Genomic DNA, 22,127 nt, shown 5'->3' on the forward strand with positions numbered 1-22,127 from the left:
ACACACCATTTGAATGGCAATACCCATCACCTTGGGGGGCAGCCCCCTCTATTATTTTATTTGTGAGGCAGAAGCCCTCTCAGACCCTAGGAAATTTTGGAAGCGGCGGCCACTTTTTCGCTTCCGGAGGTCATTCGGAAGTCGAAAAATGTGGAATTCGAGTCGCTCGTAAGTCGAGGTACCACTGTATACAAAAGCTAAAATACTAAAACAGATTAAATTTGCCTCAGCTTTCTAAGCATCTGGGTAGGCATGTCTAAACAAGGATGTTTTTAGACACCAAAAAGAGTAAAGGGCCTGCCTGATCTCAATAGGCAGGGAGTTCCAAAGTGTGGGCCCTGATGCACTAAACCTCCGAGTTCTTACAAATACGGAACAATTACAGTATTATGTGGCACCTGTAGTAGTGTCAATTCTGCTGATTGAACATAGAATCATAGAATGATATAATCTTAGAGTAGGAAAGGACCCAAGGGTCATCTAGTCCAACCACCTGCAATGCAGGAATCTCAGCTAAAGCATCCAAGAGAGGGCCATCCAACCTCTGCTTAAAAATCCCCTGAGGCAGACTGTTCCACAGTCAAACAGCTGTTATTGTCAGAAAGTTTTTCCATAGGTTTAGTCAGAATCTCCGTTCTTGTAACTTAAAGCCATTGCTTCAAATTCTACCTTCCAGAGCAGGAGAAAACAAACTTGCTCCATCTTCCAAGTGACAATCCTTTAGATATCTTCTCTTAGTCTCTTCTTTTCCAGGCTAAACATACCCAGCCCCTTCAACCATTCCTCATAAGGCTTGGTATCTAGACCGTTGATCATCCTAGTTGCCCTCCTCTGCACACATTCCAGCTTCTCAACATCCTTCTTAAATTGTGGTGCCCAGAACTGGACACTGTATTCTAGATGAGGTCTGACCACGGCAGAATAGTGGTACTATTATTTCCCTTGATCTAGACATTATACATCTGTTGATATAGCCTGGAATAGCATCTCAACAAATCATGAAACTGTGCCTACAATTTGTTGTTGTTGTTTATTTGTTTAGTCATTTCCGACTCTTCATGACCCCATGGACCAGAATACACCAGGCACTCCTGTCTTCCACTGCCTCCCGCAGTTTAGTCAGACTCATGTTGGTAGCTTCGAGAACACTGTCCAACCATCTCGTCCTCTGTCGTCCCCTTCTCCTTGTGCCCTCCATCTTTCCCAATATCACGGTCTTTTCCAGGGAGTCTTCTCTTCTCATGAGGTGGCCAAAGTATTGGAGCCTCAGCTTCAGGATCTGTCCTTCCAGTGAGCATTCAGGGCTGATTTCCTTCAGAATGGATAGGTTTGATCTTCTTGCAGTCCATGGGACTCTCAAGGTCTCCTCCAGCATCATAATTCAAAAGCATCAATTCTTCGGCGATCAGCCTTCTTTATGGTCCAGCTCTCACTTTCATACATCACTACTGGGAAAACCATAGCTTTAACTATATGGACCTTTGTCGGCAATGTGATGTCTCTGCTTTTTAAGATGCTGTCTAGGTTTGTCATTGTTTTTCTCCCAAGAAGCAGGTGTCTTTTAATTTCGTGACTGCTATCACCATCTGCAGTGATCATGGAACCCAAGAAAGTAAAATCTCTCACTGCCTCCATTTCTTCCCCTTCTATTTGCCAGGAGGTAATGGGACCAGTGGCCATGATCCTACAAAGCACAGCACAAATGGAAGTTCCCATCAGTAATTTGCGCATTCAGCAACAGCTAATTAAAGTAGGGCCAATGCACCTATTGTTATGTCTATGTCTCAAAGTCATTGGTTCTGGTTTACAATAAGTACAATTTGCTCTCTATTTGAAGCAGGGAGTTGAATTTTCACTCCAATGTGAGACTTTTAGGCATCTGTCCGTTTGGGGTCCAGCAGACTGCAGGACAAGTTTGCAATCAGGCAGTGAGAAGAGAACAGCAAGGTGGTGGGAAGAACAAAGCGAAAGGATTCTGCATTTGCACATAGTCTGTCTATCTTTCAATAAATGCTAACAAGTATTCAACTGCAGATGCTTCTGTTAATGTCCATCTACTGCTCCTTCCAGCTGTTAAGTACAGTGCTCTGGTCCATGGGATCACGAAGAGTCGGACATGACTAAACAACTACGGTAAACAAAAACAACAACACTTGTTACTACTAGAGCTCACTTGAGCCTACTAAGCTGTACTCAGAGTAGACCCATTGAAATTAACAGACCTAAGTTAGCTGTATCCATTAAGTGTAATGGGTCTACTGTGAGTAGAGCTAACATTGGATACAACCCACTTTCTGTTGACTGCAACATTAAGAGAGATCATTTCTTCTTTTTCCAGATACCCCCTTTAAGTGTTTTACCTGGGGGAAATCTTGACTACTTACCCCTTCCTTTTACTGCATCATTAAGGAAAGCCGTCTCTAGTCTCTCAGAGAATTCTTCAGAGCGGTCAACGAGTGCTTCTTTCACTACTTCGTATCCAGACATTACTACAAAGGCTAGTGGTCCTCCCCATAAGGTGTAAATGTTTCCATATTGCTTTGCCACCTACCGGTTGGGTCATAAGGGAGGAGAGAGATATTAGGCTCAAAGTAAGCAGATGATTATTTCAACATGAACTTCAGCCTTTCTCACCTCTGCAGTTTCTGCCCACGTGTGCATCTCCTCTCTGCTCATTCTTCTCCCCCCACCCCACCCCATCTTTCCTTTCCTTTCCAGATTGCTGCTTACTCTCATCTCATTTTCACTTCATTTTCTTAATATCATACCCTTCCTTCCCTCGTCCATCCATAACCCAAGTCCAGAGATGTGCAAACCGTAGTCCACCAGATGTTGTTGGACTGCAGCTCCCATAATCCCTGGCCATTGGTCATTCACTTTGGGGTGGGCGGCAGTTGTAGCAACAGCTTAGCATATGCTAAATTAGATCACTGGAACTCAGTACTACCATCATATAAACATATGGTAAGAGATAAAGTAGAGATAGAAATATAATAGTGCAGACCTGGAAAACAGCTACTAACTTAACCCTAGAGGTATGGTGGGATAATATATGGAATATGGCCCTTATGGAAAACTAACAAAGCAACTTGGGGTGCTCAGGAACACAAATAACGAAGAAACTTTATTTAGATGTTTATTCAGTCCACTGGAAAGATGATATTGCATGCTCACCACCAGCTCCCCATGGCTCATATTGGGGCAATCTGTTAAGAAAAGAGAGCAGAAGACACTTAACTGGTAATCAGTTCTAGACTACTTACAAACTTCATGTTTGTATTATTTGCACTACATATGTATAGTATCAGTTACAGGTAGGTAGCCGTGTTGGTCTGCCATAGTCAAAACAAAATTAAATTAAAAATTCCTTCCAGTAGCACCTTAGAGACCAACTACGGTAAGTTAGTTCTTGGTAAGAGCTTTCGTGTGCATGCACACTTCTTCAGATATATGTATAGTATGTTTCTTGCAGGATATATAGGGTTTGATAGTTATATGTATTTTTAGAAACTGAAAAACAAACAAGGAAAATAGTGTGTGTGTGTGTGTGTGTGTGTGTGTGTGTTTATCATGAGTGATTTGAATTGGGCTATAAAAATGTGCACTTAATTTTATACTGAACTGTTTCACACTTTGTTCCGGCTTTTAAGATTATTGTTAATTTGGGATATTTTAAAAGTTTTTTATATGTTACTATGACATGGCTGGTTAATTTTGCACTTTTTGATTAGTGTTCTCTGGAAAAGTTGTTTGTAAATATATTAAATAAACAGATAAATATGGGACGACAGAGTGACTTCTTGTGATGGAAAAGTGCCTATTCTGTTTGTTTTTTGTCTACTCTAGTTACACATAAGCTGCAAACTCCCTTGGCTTTCCTGTCAACCAGGAAGAGCTCCTGCTTCACTGTCAAGAGAACTTGAGTGTCCATAAATCCTTTGAGAGGGGATTGATGCACAGCATTCCAAGCCATGTTGCAGAATACCCTAGAACAGAAGGGAAACAAATTCCAGAGCTTTTCCTTGTCTTTATATTTTCCTGGGCATCCTGACAGCTCCTCACCCTGGAGCGGAATTGCATGGCAAAGCTCAGCTGTGGAACTGGTTCTGAAGTGACCTGAAAGCTGCCTAGGACCAGGAATAGAGTGCCTCCAAGCATGTGTAGTATGCCTTTCGCATGTGGGGGGGGGGCGTACAGAATCCATAGCTGGAGGTTCCAAGGATCACTCTTTTCAGAGAGCAATTGCTAGATCAAAGCAGTGGAAGAGGTCAGAATAAGGTGAGGACATGGTATTAGATGGGTGCTTGTCAAAGCTGGTTACAGGTAGGTAGCCGTGTTGGTCTGCCATAGTCAAAACAAAATAAAATAAAAAATTCCTTCCAGTAGCACCTTAGAGACCAACTAAGTTTGTTCTTGGTATGAGCTTTTGTGTGCATGCACACTTCTTCAGGTATGAGCTTTCGTGTGCATGCACACGAACGTTCATACCAAGAACAAACTTAGTTGGTCTCTAAGGTGCTACTGGAAGGAATTTTTTATTTTGTTTTGTTTTGTCAAAGCTGGGTTAGGCAGGTAATGCCAAGCCGTCCAACTTCTACTTGTTTGTTGCCTCACTCGCTGTGCGTTGGTCAGAGTGCACCAATCTACACACATAAAACAAATTCATGCACAGGCATCTTCCAAAAATCCATCCCAAATCCAAAAAAATCCCATGGTGATCAGCAAACAGTAAAGGAGGCAGGACCGTGAAATCTGGAAGCCCCTAGTCATGAACTGGCACATGGGCGGTGGATACAGATTCATTCGTTCTGACTCAAGGAGTGAGGCTGTTGAGCAACTCAGCAGCTGTATCCATGACTGGGCAGCCCTATTTAGGATCCATTTGCTCACCCCAAAAAAAGGTTCTCTAAACAAAGTCCACCTCCCTTTTTCCCTGACTGGATTACTGTGGTCATAAAAGATAATTGAACATTGGAACATGGAATATACAGACTTTGTTGGATAACACAGATAATGAGCATCCCGAACACAGAATTGTCATCATTGCATCAATACTGCAGCGCTTCAAGAAACTTGAAGAGCAGACGAGGGACAACTGAAGGAAGAAAAAGGAGGCTACAGATTCTTCTGGAAAGGTTTACCTGAACAAGTATGTTAAATACATGGAGTAGGCTTTGTTATCAAAAACAATATTGTGAAGCTCTTTTCAGAATTCCCTACCGGCATTAATGAATGACTTTCAACCCTTCAAATAAAACTCGCCCAAAACCAACAGACTACTATTCTAAGCACTTATGCACCAACACTGGATGCCAATGATGGCATTAAAGAAATTTTTACTCTCAGCTGGATACCATCCTATCAGAGATGCCTAAGGAGGATAAAATTATCCTCCTGGGGAATTTTAATGCAAGAGTAGGGCAAGATTTCTATCTGTGGCCTGGGACTATTGGGAAAGAAGGAACTGGCAACAACAACCAGAACAGAATGTTACTTTTGACTATAGGTGCAGTGCACAACCTTGTTATTACCAACACATTCTTTCAACAACAAAATAAATATAAAACATCATGGAGGCACCCTCAGTCGAACCACTGGCATCTCTTAGACTATGTAATTGGCCGAGCTGAAGATTGCTGTAATGTGCTCCTTACCAGAGCTATGGCGAGTGCCAACAACTGCTTGACAGAGCACTGATTAATACATTCCACGATGGCTATAAAGATTATACCTCAACACACAGGCTTCAAGGAAGGAAACCAAGGTGCTAGATCAGTGTTTTTCAACCACTGTTCCGCGGCACACTAGTGTGCCGCGAGATGTTGCCTGGTGTGCCGTGGGAAAATTACTTTATATATAGTCAATATAGGCACAGAGTTAATTTTTTTAACATTTTCTAATGGTGGTGTGCCTCGTGATTTTTTTCATGAAACAAGTGTGCCTTTGCCCAAAAAAGGTTGAAAAACACTGTGCTAGATGAATACTCAAACCCTTCAAGATCCTATTAAGTGGGATTGCTTCCAAACAACTCTGAAGGACCATCTGCATTCAGAGTTCCCTAATAGCATCAAAGAACACTGGACCAAGCTAAAAACATCAATTATTGCAGCCTGTGAACAAACTGTTGGGTATCAAACCAAGGAACACCAAGACTGGTTTGATGAGAATGACAGTGAGATTGAACACATTATTGGCAAGAAAAGGAAGGCCTTTCAGAGAGATAGAAACTGTGGCAAAGTGTGCCACTAAGAAAACTGTGCCACTAAGAAAAACAACCTATGCCAACGCTAAGAACCAGATAACTAAAGTGCACCTCATGGATAAAAAAAGCTCAAGAGATCCAGCACTTAACTGACACTCATGATGCACAGAGTTTCTTTAAAGTCGCTAAATCATGGCATATGACCCCTACACTGAACAGACAGTACCACACTGCACTGGAAAGAACATTACCAGCATCTCCTTAACTGCAGCTCCCCTGTACATGCTGAGGTCCTCTCACAAATACCACAAAAACAAATTAGAGATGAACTTGCAGTATCTCCAAATCTGGGAGAGCTGTGAACAGCCATTAACCAAATTAAAAACAACAAAGCCAGAGAACCTGATGTGATACCTGCCAAAGTCTTCAAAGTGGGTGGAACTGAACTTACACAATGGACTTCCGGTTTATCATGCTTAGCACTGGAGGGCGTGTTCGCTCAGTGGAGCAAATCCCAACGCAGAAAAGGGAATAAGGGGCAAGCGAGAGTGATGCAAACCCCTTAAAAGGCTTAAGAGGGGGTCTTAAGCACTGGCTGACTTAAGCAGCTGATCCAAGCGGAGCAAAAAGGGGTTTCCCGAATGCTCCAGCACTGTGCAAAGTGACAGAGGAAGGGAGAACCTCAGCACTGGGTACATTGTCTTCTCGGCTGTGCAACACCTCAAGCCCTGAGCTAATCAAGCCCTGAGCTAATGAATGATAAACCTCTCTGGAATTAGGACTGAAAATAAACAACCTTGCTGTTCAACGAAAAAGAAGAAAGGCATATAAAGAATGTATGTAAAGAGAACAGCATGCAATTGGGATTTTAAGAAAATGGCATGAGAGAAGGAGATAAGGAGGTCGCAAGTGAAAAAAGTTTCTGCCACAAAGGGAGTCGAGCAAGGATGCATTTTAGCTCCGGCTCTCTTCAACTTATACATAAATGACATGGTCCAGTGTCTAACATCTCCAGAGTTCCATGCCCCCAAACTGGCCGCAAAACCAATCTCTGTGCTTTTATATGCTGATGACGCTGTTCTCTTATCCCAAACAAAAATAGGCAAAAAAAATGATAGGAGAATTCTCAGCGTATTGCCGGAGAGAACAGCTGGCCGTAGACTACCAGAAAACCAAAGTAATAATGTAGCATGGAAATTTATGAAAAAGACCATAAAGATAATGTGCTTAGGGTAAACTTTTGGCAGAAGTATAGAGGCAACTTATCAGAATCAAAAAGCAAAATTGATGATAAATAATGAAATATCTGAGAGTTTCAACATAAGGAAGGGAACCAGGCAAGGTTGCCCACTCTCCCCATTTATTATTATGGTTCTGGAAATATTGGCAATGGCAATTAGAGAAGATTCAGAGATAAAAGGAATAATGGTGGGAAAGAAATCCTTTAAATTAAAAGCTTATGCAGATGATCTAGTAATAACTACAGAAAATCCATTTCAAAGTTTACCAAAAATTCTGGAAAAAATTCATGAATTTGGTCAGGTAATAGGATTCAAATTGAATGTAAAACTAAACTGTTGGTCAAGAATATGCAGGAGCAAGACAAAATACAATTGCAGGTGATGTCTGGTTTATCAATTACAAAAAAAGTTAAATATCCATGAATTTGGATCATTGCAAAAAACAAAAATCTATTTAATGACAATTACATTAGGACATGGAAAGACATCAAAAGAGAATTGTTAATTTGGAATAGATTGAATCTCTTGTTCTGGGGGAGAATTTCAACAATTAAAATGAATGTGCTTCCCAAAATGTTGTTTCTATTTTAGGCGATTCGAGTGATAGATGGGGTGGAATGCTTCAAAGAATGGAAGAGAGATTTATCAAATTACATATGGCAGGGTAAACAGCTCAGAATAAAACATAAGCTACTTAAAGAAAGAGGGGGTTTTGCGCTGCCAGACTTGAAGATTTATTATGAGGCGTCCTGCTTATGCTGGTTAAAAGAATGCTTAACTTTTCAAAATACAGAATTATTGGATTGGGAAGGATGGGACAATAGATTTGGGTGGCATGCCTATTTATGTTATGGAAAGGTAAAAGCTCACAGGGGTTTTCTGAATCATATAATAACAAAAAGCATTATACACAGTATGGGATAAATAAAATTTTATTGGAACAGAAAACCCCCTGGTGGCTATCACCGTTTAAAGCCATTTAAGTAAAGAAAAAAAATGGAAAATAATTGGGTAACTTATAAATAATTGTTGGAAGAGGAGGCAAATCAACTGAAGCTGAAGAAATGTGAAGAAATCATGCATTATGTTACAGACTGCCTGCAATATTATCAATTAAATGAAACCTTTAAATTAGACAAGAAAAATGGGTTTGCAACAGAAATTTTGAGGCTGGGGAAAAAATACAAAGCAGAAGCAAAGTGTTATCTAAAATGTATAGACTATTACTTGATTGGGAAGTAAAAGATGAAGAAGTGAAAGAAGTTATGATTAAATGGGGAGAAGGTTTTTGGCATACCATACAAATGGATTCCTGGGAACAATTATGGATCAAAAATTTAAAATTTACAGCGTGCTACACACTAAAAGAAAACTTTATGAAGATTCTGTTATCATTGCAGTGCCACCAGGATACATTTAACATTGCCATTGAGGATTTCATAAAGAGTTAGGTGCCTGATGCCAAGAAACTCACAAATTCCGTAAAAACAAATTAGAGTTGAGCTTGCAGTATGTCCCAATCTGGGATTGCTGTGTACAGCTATTAACCAAATTAAAAAGAACAAAGCCAGAGGATCTGATGTGATACCTGCCAAAGTCTTCAAAGTGCATGTAATTGAACTTACACAACAATTTCACAAGCTCATCGAAAAAATCTGGGAGAGAGAAGACATCACAGCAGACTTTAGGGATGCCAAAATTATCAGTCTCTTTAAAAGAAGGTGATAGAACGCATTGTGAAAACTATCAAGGCATCTGTTTATTAGCTGCGGCCAGCAAAATTATTGCAGGGAACTTAACAAACCATCTTCTAACAATATCCTAGGCTACCCTTCCTGAATCCCAAAATGGTTTTTGACCTTCTAGGAGGAAAGTGGACATGATTTTCATCGCTCGACAGCTTCAAGAAAAATGCAGAGAGTAAAACCAACCCCTGTATATGGTGTTCATTGACCTGACTAAGGCCTTTAACATTGTAAATCATAATGCCCTGTGGAATGTCCTTCTGAAAACTGGCTGCCCAGATAAATTTATGAACATCCTTCGGCTCCTCCATGATAATATGACAGCAACAATCACAAATAACAATGGCTCTCAAAGTGAACCATTCACAGTGGGAATCAGGTATTAAGCATGGTTCTGTTATCGCCCCAACTCTATTTATTATTTTCATTGCTATGATACTATACTTTGTCAAAGGAAAGCACCCCACTGGAGTAGAAATTATACATCAAACAGATGGAAAGCTCTTTAATCTGAGTAGGCTGAAAGCAAAGAGTAAGGTTACCATAACTTCCATCATAGAGCTTTAGTATGCTGATGACAATGTACTGACCTCCAAACCATCCTAAATATCTTTGCAGAAGCTTACGAAAAGCTTAGCCTATCGTTCAACATAAAAAAAACCAAAGTGCTGCACCAACAAGCACAAAACAACCCCTCTGCAGTGCCACAAATCCAACTGAATGGTGTGATAATGGAAAGTGTTGATCACTTCTCCTACCTGGGCCATTACCTTTCCACAAGAGCCGACATTGATGCCAAAATCCAATATCGCCTGAGCTCTGTGAGTGCAGCTTTCTCCTGATTGAAGTGCAGAGTGTTTGAGGACTGGGGCATTCGCAGGGAAACCAAAATGCTTGTTTACAAAGCTATTGCACTACCAACCTTACTGTATGCTTGTGAAACATGGACCACTTCTAAACGCCTTCTCCAACTCCTTGAAAGATTCCATCAATGGTGTCTCTGACATTTTTTACACATCACTTGGAAAGACAGGCAAACTAATGCCAGTGTACTGGATGAAGTAAAGATCACCAGTGTCAAAGCAATGATTCTTCAACATCAACTTCGCTGGACTGGTCATGTTGTGTAGATGCCTGATTATCGTCTTCCAAAGCAACAACTGTATTTCCAATTTAAAAATTGAAAGTGTAATGCTAACAATCAACAAAAGAGGTTTAAAGACTCTCTCGTGGCAAATCTTTAAAAAGTAGTATAAACACTGACAACTGGGAAACACTGGCCTGTGAGCGCTCCAAATGGAGAACAGCCTTTACCAAAGGTGTCATGGGCTTTGAAGACGCTCGAACTCAGGACGAAAATGAGAAATGAGCTAAGAGGAAGGCACATTTGGCAAACCCTCACGGTGATCAACTCCTGCCCGGAAACCTATGCTCCCACTGTGAAAGGACATGTGGATCCAGACTTAGCCTCCACAGTCACTTACAGACTCACTGTTAAGATCGTGTTTCATGGAAGTCAATCTTACTGGCTACGAGTGATCACCAAAAAGAAGAAAGAAGAAGAACCTGTTCATTCCGTACCAGAATTGGTTGCTGCAGTATCTAACTGAAATATCTGCATCTCTCAGGATGGGTTTAAACCAAGGCAATTAAAATGAATGATCAGTGATTTAAACAGCCAAGAATAGGGCTAATAAAATCAAGTAATTGTTATGCATACTAACAACCTGCTTTAGTAACAACATGTAAACATATGTTTTAATGAAATGAATGCATAATATTTTCTGTGGTACAGAATTTATATTATTGCGCACCACCCCAAACTTAGAGCAATGCAAGAAAGTAGAAGTGCTTCCTCTGTTTTGCTCTTTAAAATATAGCAAGCCTACTAGAGAATGGTATTGATGGCAGAGATGCATTTAGAATTAGGGGTGGGTTTTTTTCAGTCAAAACTTGCCAGAACTCAGTCCTGGCACTGCTCAGGTGTGCACCCTTGCCATTATAAGCGAACAACGGAGGCATTCATGGTGAGTTCCAGCACAATTCCCACCCCCACCCCCTGGAAAAATAGTACTGTTTAGAATAATTTGTTATATTCTAGTCTTTTGAGTTGTTCTTTGAAGCAGTTTCTAGTTCGAATAAAAACTTTTGGGTTTTTTGTGGCCATTGCATTTACCATTTTAACATATCTGAAACTGATGCTACTGTTTAAGCTTAAATATCAAAATGGTTGGGGAAAATAAATGAAATAATTGTTCACATTAGACAATGTTATAGTAAGAAATAAGTACCATTATGAAAGTATCTTCACGAAACTTCAGCCCAATCCGCCATGCACCTCCAAAAAGAAGAAGCTGGAGAGGTCCTGGAGGGTAATGCCTGCGTGACCAGAGCAATTTCAGGTAGTGCACAATCAAAAGAACCACCAGCAGAGCAATCAAGAATGCCCGTATCTCCATGCTTCTCTTGCCTTCTCTTTCACCTTGTTTCTTCCTACGATGCCTGATTGGGTTCAACTCTCTCTAAAGGCTTTTTGCCTTCCTCAGAGACAACAGCACCTCTCTCTCTTTTTCCTACTTATATATACTGTTGTAAAAGACAAACAGGTTTTCTGGCACCTTATGTAATTGTACAACTGTCAAGGCATGCTCTACAGTCATACACTGTAATCATTATTATATGCGGAACTCAATTAAATGAGACGAAGTGCATTTAAAATCTACTGCAATAATGATTTTGAGTGAGAGGCATTTGGAAAAAAATTGCGTATCATACACTGATGAAATCAAAATGATCACTTAAAAAAACCCAGAATATCCTATGCAAGCAACAAAACAATAAATCAATAGAAACCAATAACAACAATAACAACAATAATAACAATCAACAGTTTACAGTTATCCCCAAATTAAACCAACCACCAGCCCCAACTAAAAATTTAACCAACACCAACCTGACAAAAACAAAGCAGAGGAACCAAAATTAGAACCATTAAAAACATTGTAAAACATTTTAGCCATTTTACATTTTACTAGGGCTCACTTGCTAGAGACGTGAGGTTGTAGCCAACTAAGTTGTGCTCAGAGAAGACCCATTGAAATTAACAGACCTAAATCAGCCATTTCCACGAATTTTAATGGGTCTACTCTGAGTAGAACAAACATTGGAGACAACACATTTTCTGTTGAGTGCAGCATTAGTAGGGGAGAGGGGGGCACCTTTCAACAATTTTTACTTAAGAATTATTTGTGAAGTAATACTGCTTTAAAAACTAAAGTTCTAAGTACCATTAACTAAATTCATACTTGAGGTATCCTCTCAATTTTTGCTGTAGTTTCTACGGTTGCTTTAGTTGAGATTCCTGCATTGCTAGGGGTTGGGCTACATGAGCCTTCCAACTCTAAGATTCTATGAATTCTCATTAAGGGGAGGATGGTGGTGGTGATTGTTGTTGTTGTAATTTCTGCAAGGGATGTGGCAGTCAGATCTGCCAAGGAGCACTCTGTCCTAACCTGTAATGTCCTATAACAGGTAATTTCTTACCTTGTTATATGATATTACAGGTTAGGACAGATCTGACTGCCACATCCCTTACAGCTATTCCAAGAGAAGCAGCTTGCCTTCCATCTCTTGCAACTATAAACATTTAGGTGCCACTCCAGCAAAAGTCTTGATGGTCCTACCTGCTTGTTCAGCAAATGGGCAATTGCATTCTGGTGGCCTATTTGGTGGTCCAGACAATCCTGTTTAACCAGATTGCTCCAGCTGTCAAACAACTTCCCCTGTCACCTACTGATTTTAGATAAGCTTTTGCCAACCTGGTGCCTTCCACCTACCATTTGTTTAGTTGGTACATATTGTATGGTATGGTATCTTGGGTGGAGTAATTTTTAGGGCTGTGTACAGACGCAACCAATCCACCCTGTGGCCCTGATCTGTTGTCCCAGAATTGGGCAGAATCACCCTGTGCCAGTATGCCACCCTGGGAGCCACCCAGCCCAAAGCAATTTGGAGGCAGGGTTAAGGGATTTAAAAGCTGTATTTTAACACTGTAAACATATGTTCTCCTCTTGATCTTGTGGAATTTAGCTTAACACCCTTAGGATTGTAGCCTCATTTTCATTTTCCAGTTTAGGATTCCGTTACGATTTGTACGTGGAAAGTACAGTTTCCTCAAGAAATCACAAGGGACTTGACTTCTGGAACTAGCAGGTTTACGAAATACGAATGCATTTGTGTGTCTCTGAGGGCTCATTTTAGTTCATTTAGAAATGGGATTCTACGTATTTTTACAGAAATTCTTTGTAAGCCTTTTGCTCTTCAGGCATCCTGAGTTGGCTTTTGTACAGCCTCCTTAGTTCAGGGGGCACCAAGGGCTCCAGGTTGGGAAAGGACACTCTAAAATGTTTCCACAGTGCACTCAGCTCAAATGCAGAACCCTCAAGCTGTGTTCCACGAACGCTTACCCAGAGTAGACCCAGCAGAATCAAGATTATTAATTAATTAATTACTATTGATTAATTAATTAATACAATTTATTAATTAATTGATAATATTTATAAATTAATATTAATAATTGATTGATTGATTGATTGATTGGTTGATTGATTGATTGATGACTGGAGAGATGGCCATGTAAAGAACATCAACTGTGCAACACTGTTTAAACACCTGCTGAAAAGGCTTATGCAGAGAATTAACAACACATCTTTCCACAATAGTTCCCTGATTTCTATTTTAAACATTTTAAAAACTTTTTTATTGAATGATTTTATATATAATCTTTGTAAACTGCTCTGGTTTTTCATTTTGTTTTAAACTGACGAATGATATATAAATATATTTTTTTTAGAAATAAGTAAAAGAAATTGGTTTTGACGACAGTTTATTGAGACGATAAACAGTTTAAAAAAGATGTACCTTCATGAAAGCATATTCTGGAAGCGTGACACACACACACACCCCAACCGCCATATGCCTCCAATGATAGGAAGCTGGGGAGGCCCAGGAGGGTAAAATTAATGTTAAAAGCGCCATTTCTGAAAGCGCAGAATCAGAGTAATCAAAGATCCCATTTTCCACAACATTCCTCCGGCCTTCTCTTTCTTTCCCTCAGAATATTTATTGAATGTAAGCAGAATGTTCTCTGCCTAATGCTGTTTTGCTTTCTTCAAAGAAGCTGCCACCTGCCACCTGCTGGTTTTCCTGCTAACACCATTTTATCTTTAGAGATGCCTTCTGACACTTTATTCAAGTAGCCCAGAAATGTGATCCTCCAGGCATGGATTGCTATACATCAGTCAACATGGTTAATCCTGATATGTGTCACTCAAATAATTGAGAGAAATTTGAAATCAAATTTCACTATAGGCAAACTCTGAGGCAGCAGCACAGAAGTGACCTCCCCGGGGCGCAAGCCTGGGCATTGTGTATGGGGGTCCTGGGCTGCCCAGATGACAGCCTCACTGATGTGGTCCAAAGGAAAGCAGAACCATACATTTGGCACCAGCTTGGCTGCAGGAGTTGCCAGAGCCATCCAACCATCTTAGGGACTTCTAAAGGTTATAATAGTTACTCATCTCCTTGACATCTGAAGGCAGGGCATTCCACCGGGTGGGCGCCACTACCAAGAAGACGATCAGAAGGTCAGTGGTTCGAATCCTCGCGACAGGGTGAGCTCCCGTTGCTCGGACCCTGCTCCTGCCAACCTAGCAGTTCAAAAGCACCCCAAAAAGTGCAAGTAGATAAATAGATACCGCTCCAGCGGGAAGGGGGAAAAAAGCAATGACAAACCTAGACAGCATCTTAAAAGCAAAGACATCACCTTGCCGACAAAGGTCCGTATAGTTAAAGCTATGGTTTTCCCAGTAGTAATGTACGGAAGTGAGAGCTGGACCATAAAGAAGGCTGATCGCCGAAGAATTGATGCTTTTGAATTTTGGTGCTGGAGGAGACTCTTGAGGGCCCCATGGACTGCAAGAAGATCAAACCTATCCATTCTCAAAGAAATCAGACCTGAGTGCTCACTAGAAGGACAGTTCCTGAAGTTGAGGCTCCAGTACTTTGGCCACCTCATGAGAAGAGAAGACTCCCTAGAAAAGACCCTGATGTTGGGAAAGATGGAGGGCACAAGGAGAAGGGGACGACAGAGGATGAGATGGTTGGACAGTGTTCTCGAAGCTACTAACATGAGTTTGGCCAAACTGCGAGAGGCAGTGAAGGATAGGCGTGCCTGGCGTGCTCTGGTCCATGGGGTCACGAAGAGTCGGACACGACTGAACGACTGAACAACAACAACCAGGGGGAAGGTACACGGCGTTTCCATGCACTGCTCTGGTTTGCCAGAAGCGGCTTTGTCATGCTGGCCACATGACCCGGAAGCTGTACGCCGGCTCCCTTGGCCAGTAAAGCGAGATGAGCGCTGCAACCCCAGAGTCGTCCACGACTGGACCTAATGGTCAGGGGTCCCTCCCTTTACCCTTTAAGGTGCTACTGGAAGGATTTTTTTGTACTTTTTTACGACTACGACTGACCAACATAGCTACCTACCTGTATCTAGACTTATCAGGAAGTGAACCTACTTATTGGGGCCCGTCCAATGCTACAATACTATGATTATAAGTAGACATGTGTAAGAACATGCAGTGCTTATGTGCCCACATAACCTTATGCAGTGGTGGCACATAAGCACGTATGAGGGTGGTGAGGATGGCAATTACAAATTAGAAGCGCATCCTTAATGCGGCTGGTCTCCAAGTGAGTTTACATGGTATTAAACCTTCACCCTGTTAGGAATTGTGTTTAGCACTGGGGCTCAGTTAAGTAACCGAGTTTCAACCCTAGATGGCAGAAGCAACCTAGCCTGTAGAATTCCCTTTAAAACAGTTTGCAGGTGGTTAAAGAGCATATAGTAACTAACAGCACCACCCTAACCATAATGCAAGATCAGGGCCGCCGCGTCCATTAAGGCAATTGCCTAGGGCGCCAAAATGGAGGGGGCGCTGGCCAGCTCAACCAGTTGCCTTTCTGCCTGCCACGCAGCCTCCCCTCCCCTGCAGGGCACACACCCCCTTCACCCCCCTGCCCTTCCCAGCAGAGCAAACTGAGCATGGGCTTCTTGAGAGTCATCTGTGTTTGAAATATGATTGGCCGGGAGGGGGCAGAAGGTGATCTGCCTAGGGCACAAAAAACCCTAGCACTGGTCCTGTCCAAGATGGACAGTTTTCCCCATTGCTACTCATGTTAATAATGGGGCATGGGGTGGGGTGGGGTGTGTGTGTGTGTGTGTGTGTGTGTGTGTGTGTGTGTGTAAGAGATGCAGCACTGCCCCTCTTTGCTGGCCTTGACATGGACTCCACTGAGGCAGAAGCCCAGCCTCCATCCATGTGGGTGGTAAGCAATCACTGACAGACCTCCATCATACTTGTCATTATGTGATTGAAAAACAAAATACAATGTAATGTTTCACCCTGAAGAAACAAAAGGAGACACACACTCTGTTGAAACTTGTCAGCAGGCAGAAGTTGATAGCAACCCATTCTCTCATAGATCCACCAATTAAACTGGAGATAATTTATTCCACCTGAACAAATCCCCTGTGAGACAATTTTACAGTCGTACCTTGGTTCTCAAACGCCTTGGTACTCGTATGTTTTGGCTCCTGAACGCCGCAAACACGGAAGTAAGTGTTCTGGTTTGTGAACATTTTTTGGAAGCCAAACGTCCAACACAACTTCCGCTTGACTGCAAGAATCTCCTGCAGCCAATCGGAAGCCGCGCCTTGGTTTTGGGAGTGGAACAGACTCTCGGAACAGATTAAGTTCGAGAACCAAGGTACCACTGTAATTATGTTCTTCAGTAAAGGGGGGGCAGCAGAGGTTGATGCATGTGAGTCCAAGTGCTATAGCATACAACTAGATGAGAGTTCTGTGCGGAGGAAAGTTCTGAATTGCAGCATTCAAGTTGTCGCTGTTATTTATTACAATCTTTTACCTGCCCTTCACCCTGAATTCCAAGGTTGGGTTACAACAATTAAAACTCAATATTAATGTTAAAATGCAATATTACACAATGTTTATTATTATTATTATTTATACCTCACCCATCTGGCTGGGTTTCCCCAGAAAAACAACTTTACGTTATAAAAATAAAGTGGGTTCTAAAAATAGAATCATAGAATCCTAGAGTTGGAAGAGACCACAAGGGCCATCCAGTCCAACCCCCTGCCAAGTAGGAAACACCATCAAAGCATTCCTGACAGATGGCTGTCAAGCCTCCGCTTAAAGACCTCCAAAGAAGGAGACTCCACCACACTCCTTGGCAGCAAATTCCACTGTCCAACAGCTCTCACTGTCAGGAAGTTCTTCCTAATGTTTAGGTGGAATCTTCTTTCTTGTAGTTTGAATCCATTGCTCCGTGTCCACTTCTCCGGAGCAGCAGAAAACAACCTTTCTCCCTCCTCTAGATGACATCCTTTTATATATTTGAACATGGCTATCATATCACCCCTTAAGCTTCTCTTCTCCAGGCTAAACATACCCAGCTCCCTAAGCCATTCCTCATAAGGCATTGTTTCCAGGCCTTTGACCATTTTGGTTGCCCTCCTCTGGACATGTTCCAGCTTGTCAGTATCCTTCTTGAACTGTAGTGCCCAGAACTGGGCACAGTATTCCAGGTGAGGTCTGACCAGAGCGGAATAGAGTGGTACTATTACTTCCCTTGATCTATATATATGCATCTCACATGTCAAAAGCCAGGGTAAGGAGGTGGGAGGGAGTTCTACAACTTAGAGGCCACTACAAATAATGTCTTTCCTGGGCTGCCACCACCCCAAGCTTCTGAGGGCAGTGGAACAACCCATTTTTGTGAAACAAAATAGAAAATTCTTTCCAGTAGCACCTTAGAGACCAACTGAGTTTGTTCTTGGTATGAGCTTTCATGTGCATGCACACTTCTTTAGATAGTGTGCATGCACACGAAAGCTCATACCAAGAACAAACTCAGCTGGTCTCTAAGGTGCTACTGGAAAGAATTTTCTATTTTGTTTCGACTATGGCAGACCAACACGGCTACCCACCTGTAACTGAACCCATTTTTGTGGTTAGTAAACCCAGTTTTGTACTTTGTATACATCAGGTGGCAGCTTGCCTTTTTCAATATCCATCGAGTAAATTATTTGCTCCTTCTTGCTACTCCTGCTATTTTCAAAAGTACTATTTCCAGAAGGAAATAGAAAACTGTGAAGAAGATTTTATGTGTAGGCTAGTACAGGACAGCTGTGGTGACCTCATTACGGCCAGCTTGATCGGTTATTTATCTGATCCATAGGAGCAGGTCAGGTTATCCGTAACATCAACAGCTTTTCCATAAACAGGAAATGAACGAGTTTAAAACCACAGTGGCTATGAGTTTGCTCCTCCTACAGTTATATAGGGACATAAATGATTAGAACAGGTGGTGTAGCTCTAATTGCACATCAGGCTGCTAGGTGGCCCCAATAGAGATGAGTTCTGGAGATCTTCCAGAGAAGAACATGAAGTGAATCAGAAAATGGATCTGGTCCTTTGAGAAATGGGGTGATTATCGCAATACTACCAGATCCAAGGGCACAGCACTTACCCAAGTTTAGTTCCCTTTGGAAGAAGGTCATTGGAGTCTCTGGGTGGTGAGAGATTCCAAGGTTACTCAGGGGGTGGTTAGCAGAGTTAAGTTTCAGGAATGGTGTTGGCCTGATGTTTGCAAGAAGAAAACCCCTCTGAGTCTGTTTGCGGCTACAAGCAAGGGAAGGGGAAGTCCCCAGTGGGCAGTGGGCAGAGATATAAACTGAATGACAATAGTTGCCTGTTGCAAACAGTTTGGCAAGCCAGAGGGTGAGGGCCAAAGCTACCAATGGGTGCTACCAACTTTGGATCCAACCTGCCAGCCAATAGGGAAGCAACAGATTGGCTGTTGCACCACCTATTAGAGAAGCAAGATGTCCTCTTGGAGTGTGTAATGCTGGGAACCTATCCACCGTTGGCTCAGGTTGTACATACGTGAAAATAAGCCATCTATCATAAAGACACCACAGTTTCTATTGTGCCTCGTTGTCCCGAAAGGGAGCACAGACTCTGATAAGTGTGCCTGCAACCCTTGGAATCTCGTGGCGCTCACAGAGATTGGGGGTGGCATGCAACAGTTCGTCCTTTATCAAATAATACACTCCCAGCTCAGAACATAGATCTGACCAAATAGTTTATTCAGCTAACCCCTTGCCGTCTCTGAAACACACAGGAGAACTGCAAGAAATCAGTCCTGGATACTTGTGCACAAGCAATGAACGAGGAACAATGAATATTTGCTAGGCTGGTGGTAACTCATTAATCAACCAGTGGCATCACAGATTGGAGAAGTTCAATTGAGCAAGCCAAGAAAGAATGTGAGGAGGGTGGGAAATGATCTAAGGAGGAGATTGCAGTAGTTGATCAGCCCCCCTAATTGTTTATGTGGCTGCAGCGGGGAACAGCGCAGAGTTTGAAGGGGCGAGGGCGGACCGTCAGCCCTATTATAGGGTTCCTATGGACTCCTCTCACTCCTTTTGGCAGCTGGAACCTGAATGCTCTCAGCAGGCTGGTGAAAAAGATGAAGAGCTCAATCTTTGCCAGTTGCTCCCCTGGACACACCCGAGCACCTGCAGGGGAAAAAAAATAAAAAAGAGGAAAGCAGGAACTGAATTATTTGCTATTCCACCTATACTCCAGAGTATTTACCCGGGTCACCAATTTGCTTTGACTCTGAGAAAAGAATCTGGGTCTCTGGGACAAGGCCTCATTCCACCTATGAATGCATCCTGCAGCAACACCTCTTTCTACGACTCCTGACCCCCCACCCCACCCCGCATGCCTCCCTTTTAACTTTGGGGTGGGGGGATGTCACTGAGAGAGTGGGCTTTATTCCAGGGGCCGCCAAGAGATCTGGCTCAGCATGAGATCAGGACTGGTTACTTATTTTATTTCAGTAATTTGTTTATTTAAATTATCCCTTTCAAGCATTGTTACGGGTTTGCGGGAGGCCAGATCTCCCCAAATTCCTGAGCCTAGTAAAAGTTGCTTTAGTTGCTTCCTCAAACTAAAGACCTCTAAGCGGCTTACAGAAGACAATCTAAAGTGTTCATTAAAAAATACCAGTAAAAGCAAACAGGGAAAACAAGGTTCATAATGAAGGCAATATAAAGAATCAAACCAGTAATTTAAAAAGAATTATATGTACTAAAATTACATGTTAAAGCTGTATGCTAAAATCTCTGTCACTAGCTAGTAGTACTAATTGTAGTATTTAACACTTACCATTGTTTTTACGAATGATACTAGTTATTATTAATAATAATACTTATTATAACTATTTTTATTGGGTTGTATCCAATGCTAGCCCTTAGTGCGCATGTGCGCTTCTGTTCTGCCATGATGCACCAATGAAAATTGTGGGAGAGAACTGTATGTTGGAATTGGCACCCCAAATTTTGTGGCTCTATTTTCTTTTCTTTTCTTTCCTTTTTGCAATTGTTTTTATTGATTTTCATATTATATATTTATGCATTCTTACAATATTAGTAACCTAAAACTCTCAGGATTACCATGCTAACAGAGCTGAGAACAGGTTGTTTTCTGGAAACAAATTGAAACGAGCACTAAACTTCCACTAGATTCTGCTACATCTCCAGAAGTGGCATTTACCGGTATGCTGTGTGGTAGATCACACAGAATGTGAAAATCACCTGGTAAGAAAACGTCAGGAAAATGGAATAAAGTGTTGTCTGAATGCGGCAGCTGGGGCTTCTTGCACATACCTGCACCAAATGGCAGAAATGCTTCTCTGTCCACAAACTGCCCGTCCTCGTCCAAAAAATGATTTGGGTTGAACTTTTTAGGTGTTGCCCATTCCTTAGGATCAAGAAGAACAGAGCGAAGATCTGGTGCAATCACAGCCCCCTGCAGGGAAGGAAGACTTGTCTCAGGATGCATCTAAACAGAACATTGCACTTTTGTCCTTCAGTTCCTCCGTTTTCCATCCCCATCGCTCACTGAGGTCCACCTCCGAGGGCCTTCTGGTGGTTCCCTCACTGCAAGAAGTGAGGTTACAGGGAACCAGGCAGAGGGCATTCTCGGTGGTGGCACCCGCCCTGTGGAACGCCCTCCCATCAGATGTCAAGGAAATAAACAACTATCTGACATTTAGAAGACAACCCTGTTTAGGGAAGTTTTTAATGTTCAAAGTTTTGTTCTGTTTTTAATCTGTTGGGAGCCACCCAAAGTGGCTGGGGAAACCCAGCCAGATGGGCAGGTTATAAATTATTATTATTATTATTATTATTATTATTATTATTATTATTATTATTATTATTATCACATCTACTAATCTTTACATACAAGCTTCATTCTCCTGGAACTGAAGAATCGCATTTTCTTTCTTTAATAAATGATGAATTTTCAGATTTGCACCTTCATGAATTTAAAAGTCTTGAGTGCTGATGGAAGTAGGCAAATTGTGAAGAAGCTCCGCAGAAGCGACCCTGTGCATTTCTGGGGCAGTTAGGTCCCATCTGCACGATATCAGTATGATACCAGCAACCATGGCTCCCTGCAAAGGATCCTGGGAGCTGTAGTTTGTTAAGGGTGCTGAAAGTTGGTAGGAAATTCCTGGTCCCCTCAGAGCTGCGATACATAGAGAGATTTAGCAATCAATCCTTCATCCCAAGGAACTCCGAGAATTGTAGCTCCATGGTGGGAATAGGGGCTTCCTAACTCTCAGCAGCTGGAATTCTCTCAGTCTCCCTAATTCATTCAGGGGAGCCATGACAGTTTAAACTTAAATGCTGCTTTAAAGGTAATGTTCAGACAGGGCCTTTATCTTGGCCAGGGTAGACTGAGCACCAAAGTAGACCTAACTGGGTGGGTGCAATTA

General features: G+C 41.9%; 1 protein-coding gene across 1 annotated transcript in view; it reads right to left on the reverse strand.

Moving 5' to 3' along the window:
* Positions 1–22,127, reverse strand: part of LOC117047552 (cytochrome P450 2J2-like) — a 37,830-nt gene that overhangs the window by 9,359 nt on the left and 6,344 nt on the right. The window contains exons 6-9 of the mRNA XM_033150828.1: positions 21,013–21,154; positions 19,701–19,857; positions 11,480–11,582; positions 2,385–2,547 (exon numbers count right to left, since the gene is read on the reverse strand). Of these exons, the coding sequence (XP_033006719.1) occupies positions 2,385–2,547; positions 11,480–11,582; positions 19,701–19,857; positions 21,013–21,154 (565 nt within the window). The remainder of the gene's footprint in view (positions 1–2,384; positions 2,548–11,479; positions 11,583–19,700; positions 19,858–21,012; positions 21,155–22,127) is intronic.

Source organism: Lacerta agilis, chromosome 5 (genome assembly GCF_009819535.1).
Source record: "Lacerta agilis isolate rLacAgi1 chromosome 5, rLacAgi1.pri, whole genome shotgun sequence".
NCBI lineage: Eukaryota > Metazoa > Chordata > Lepidosauria > Squamata > Lacertidae > Lacerta > Lacerta agilis.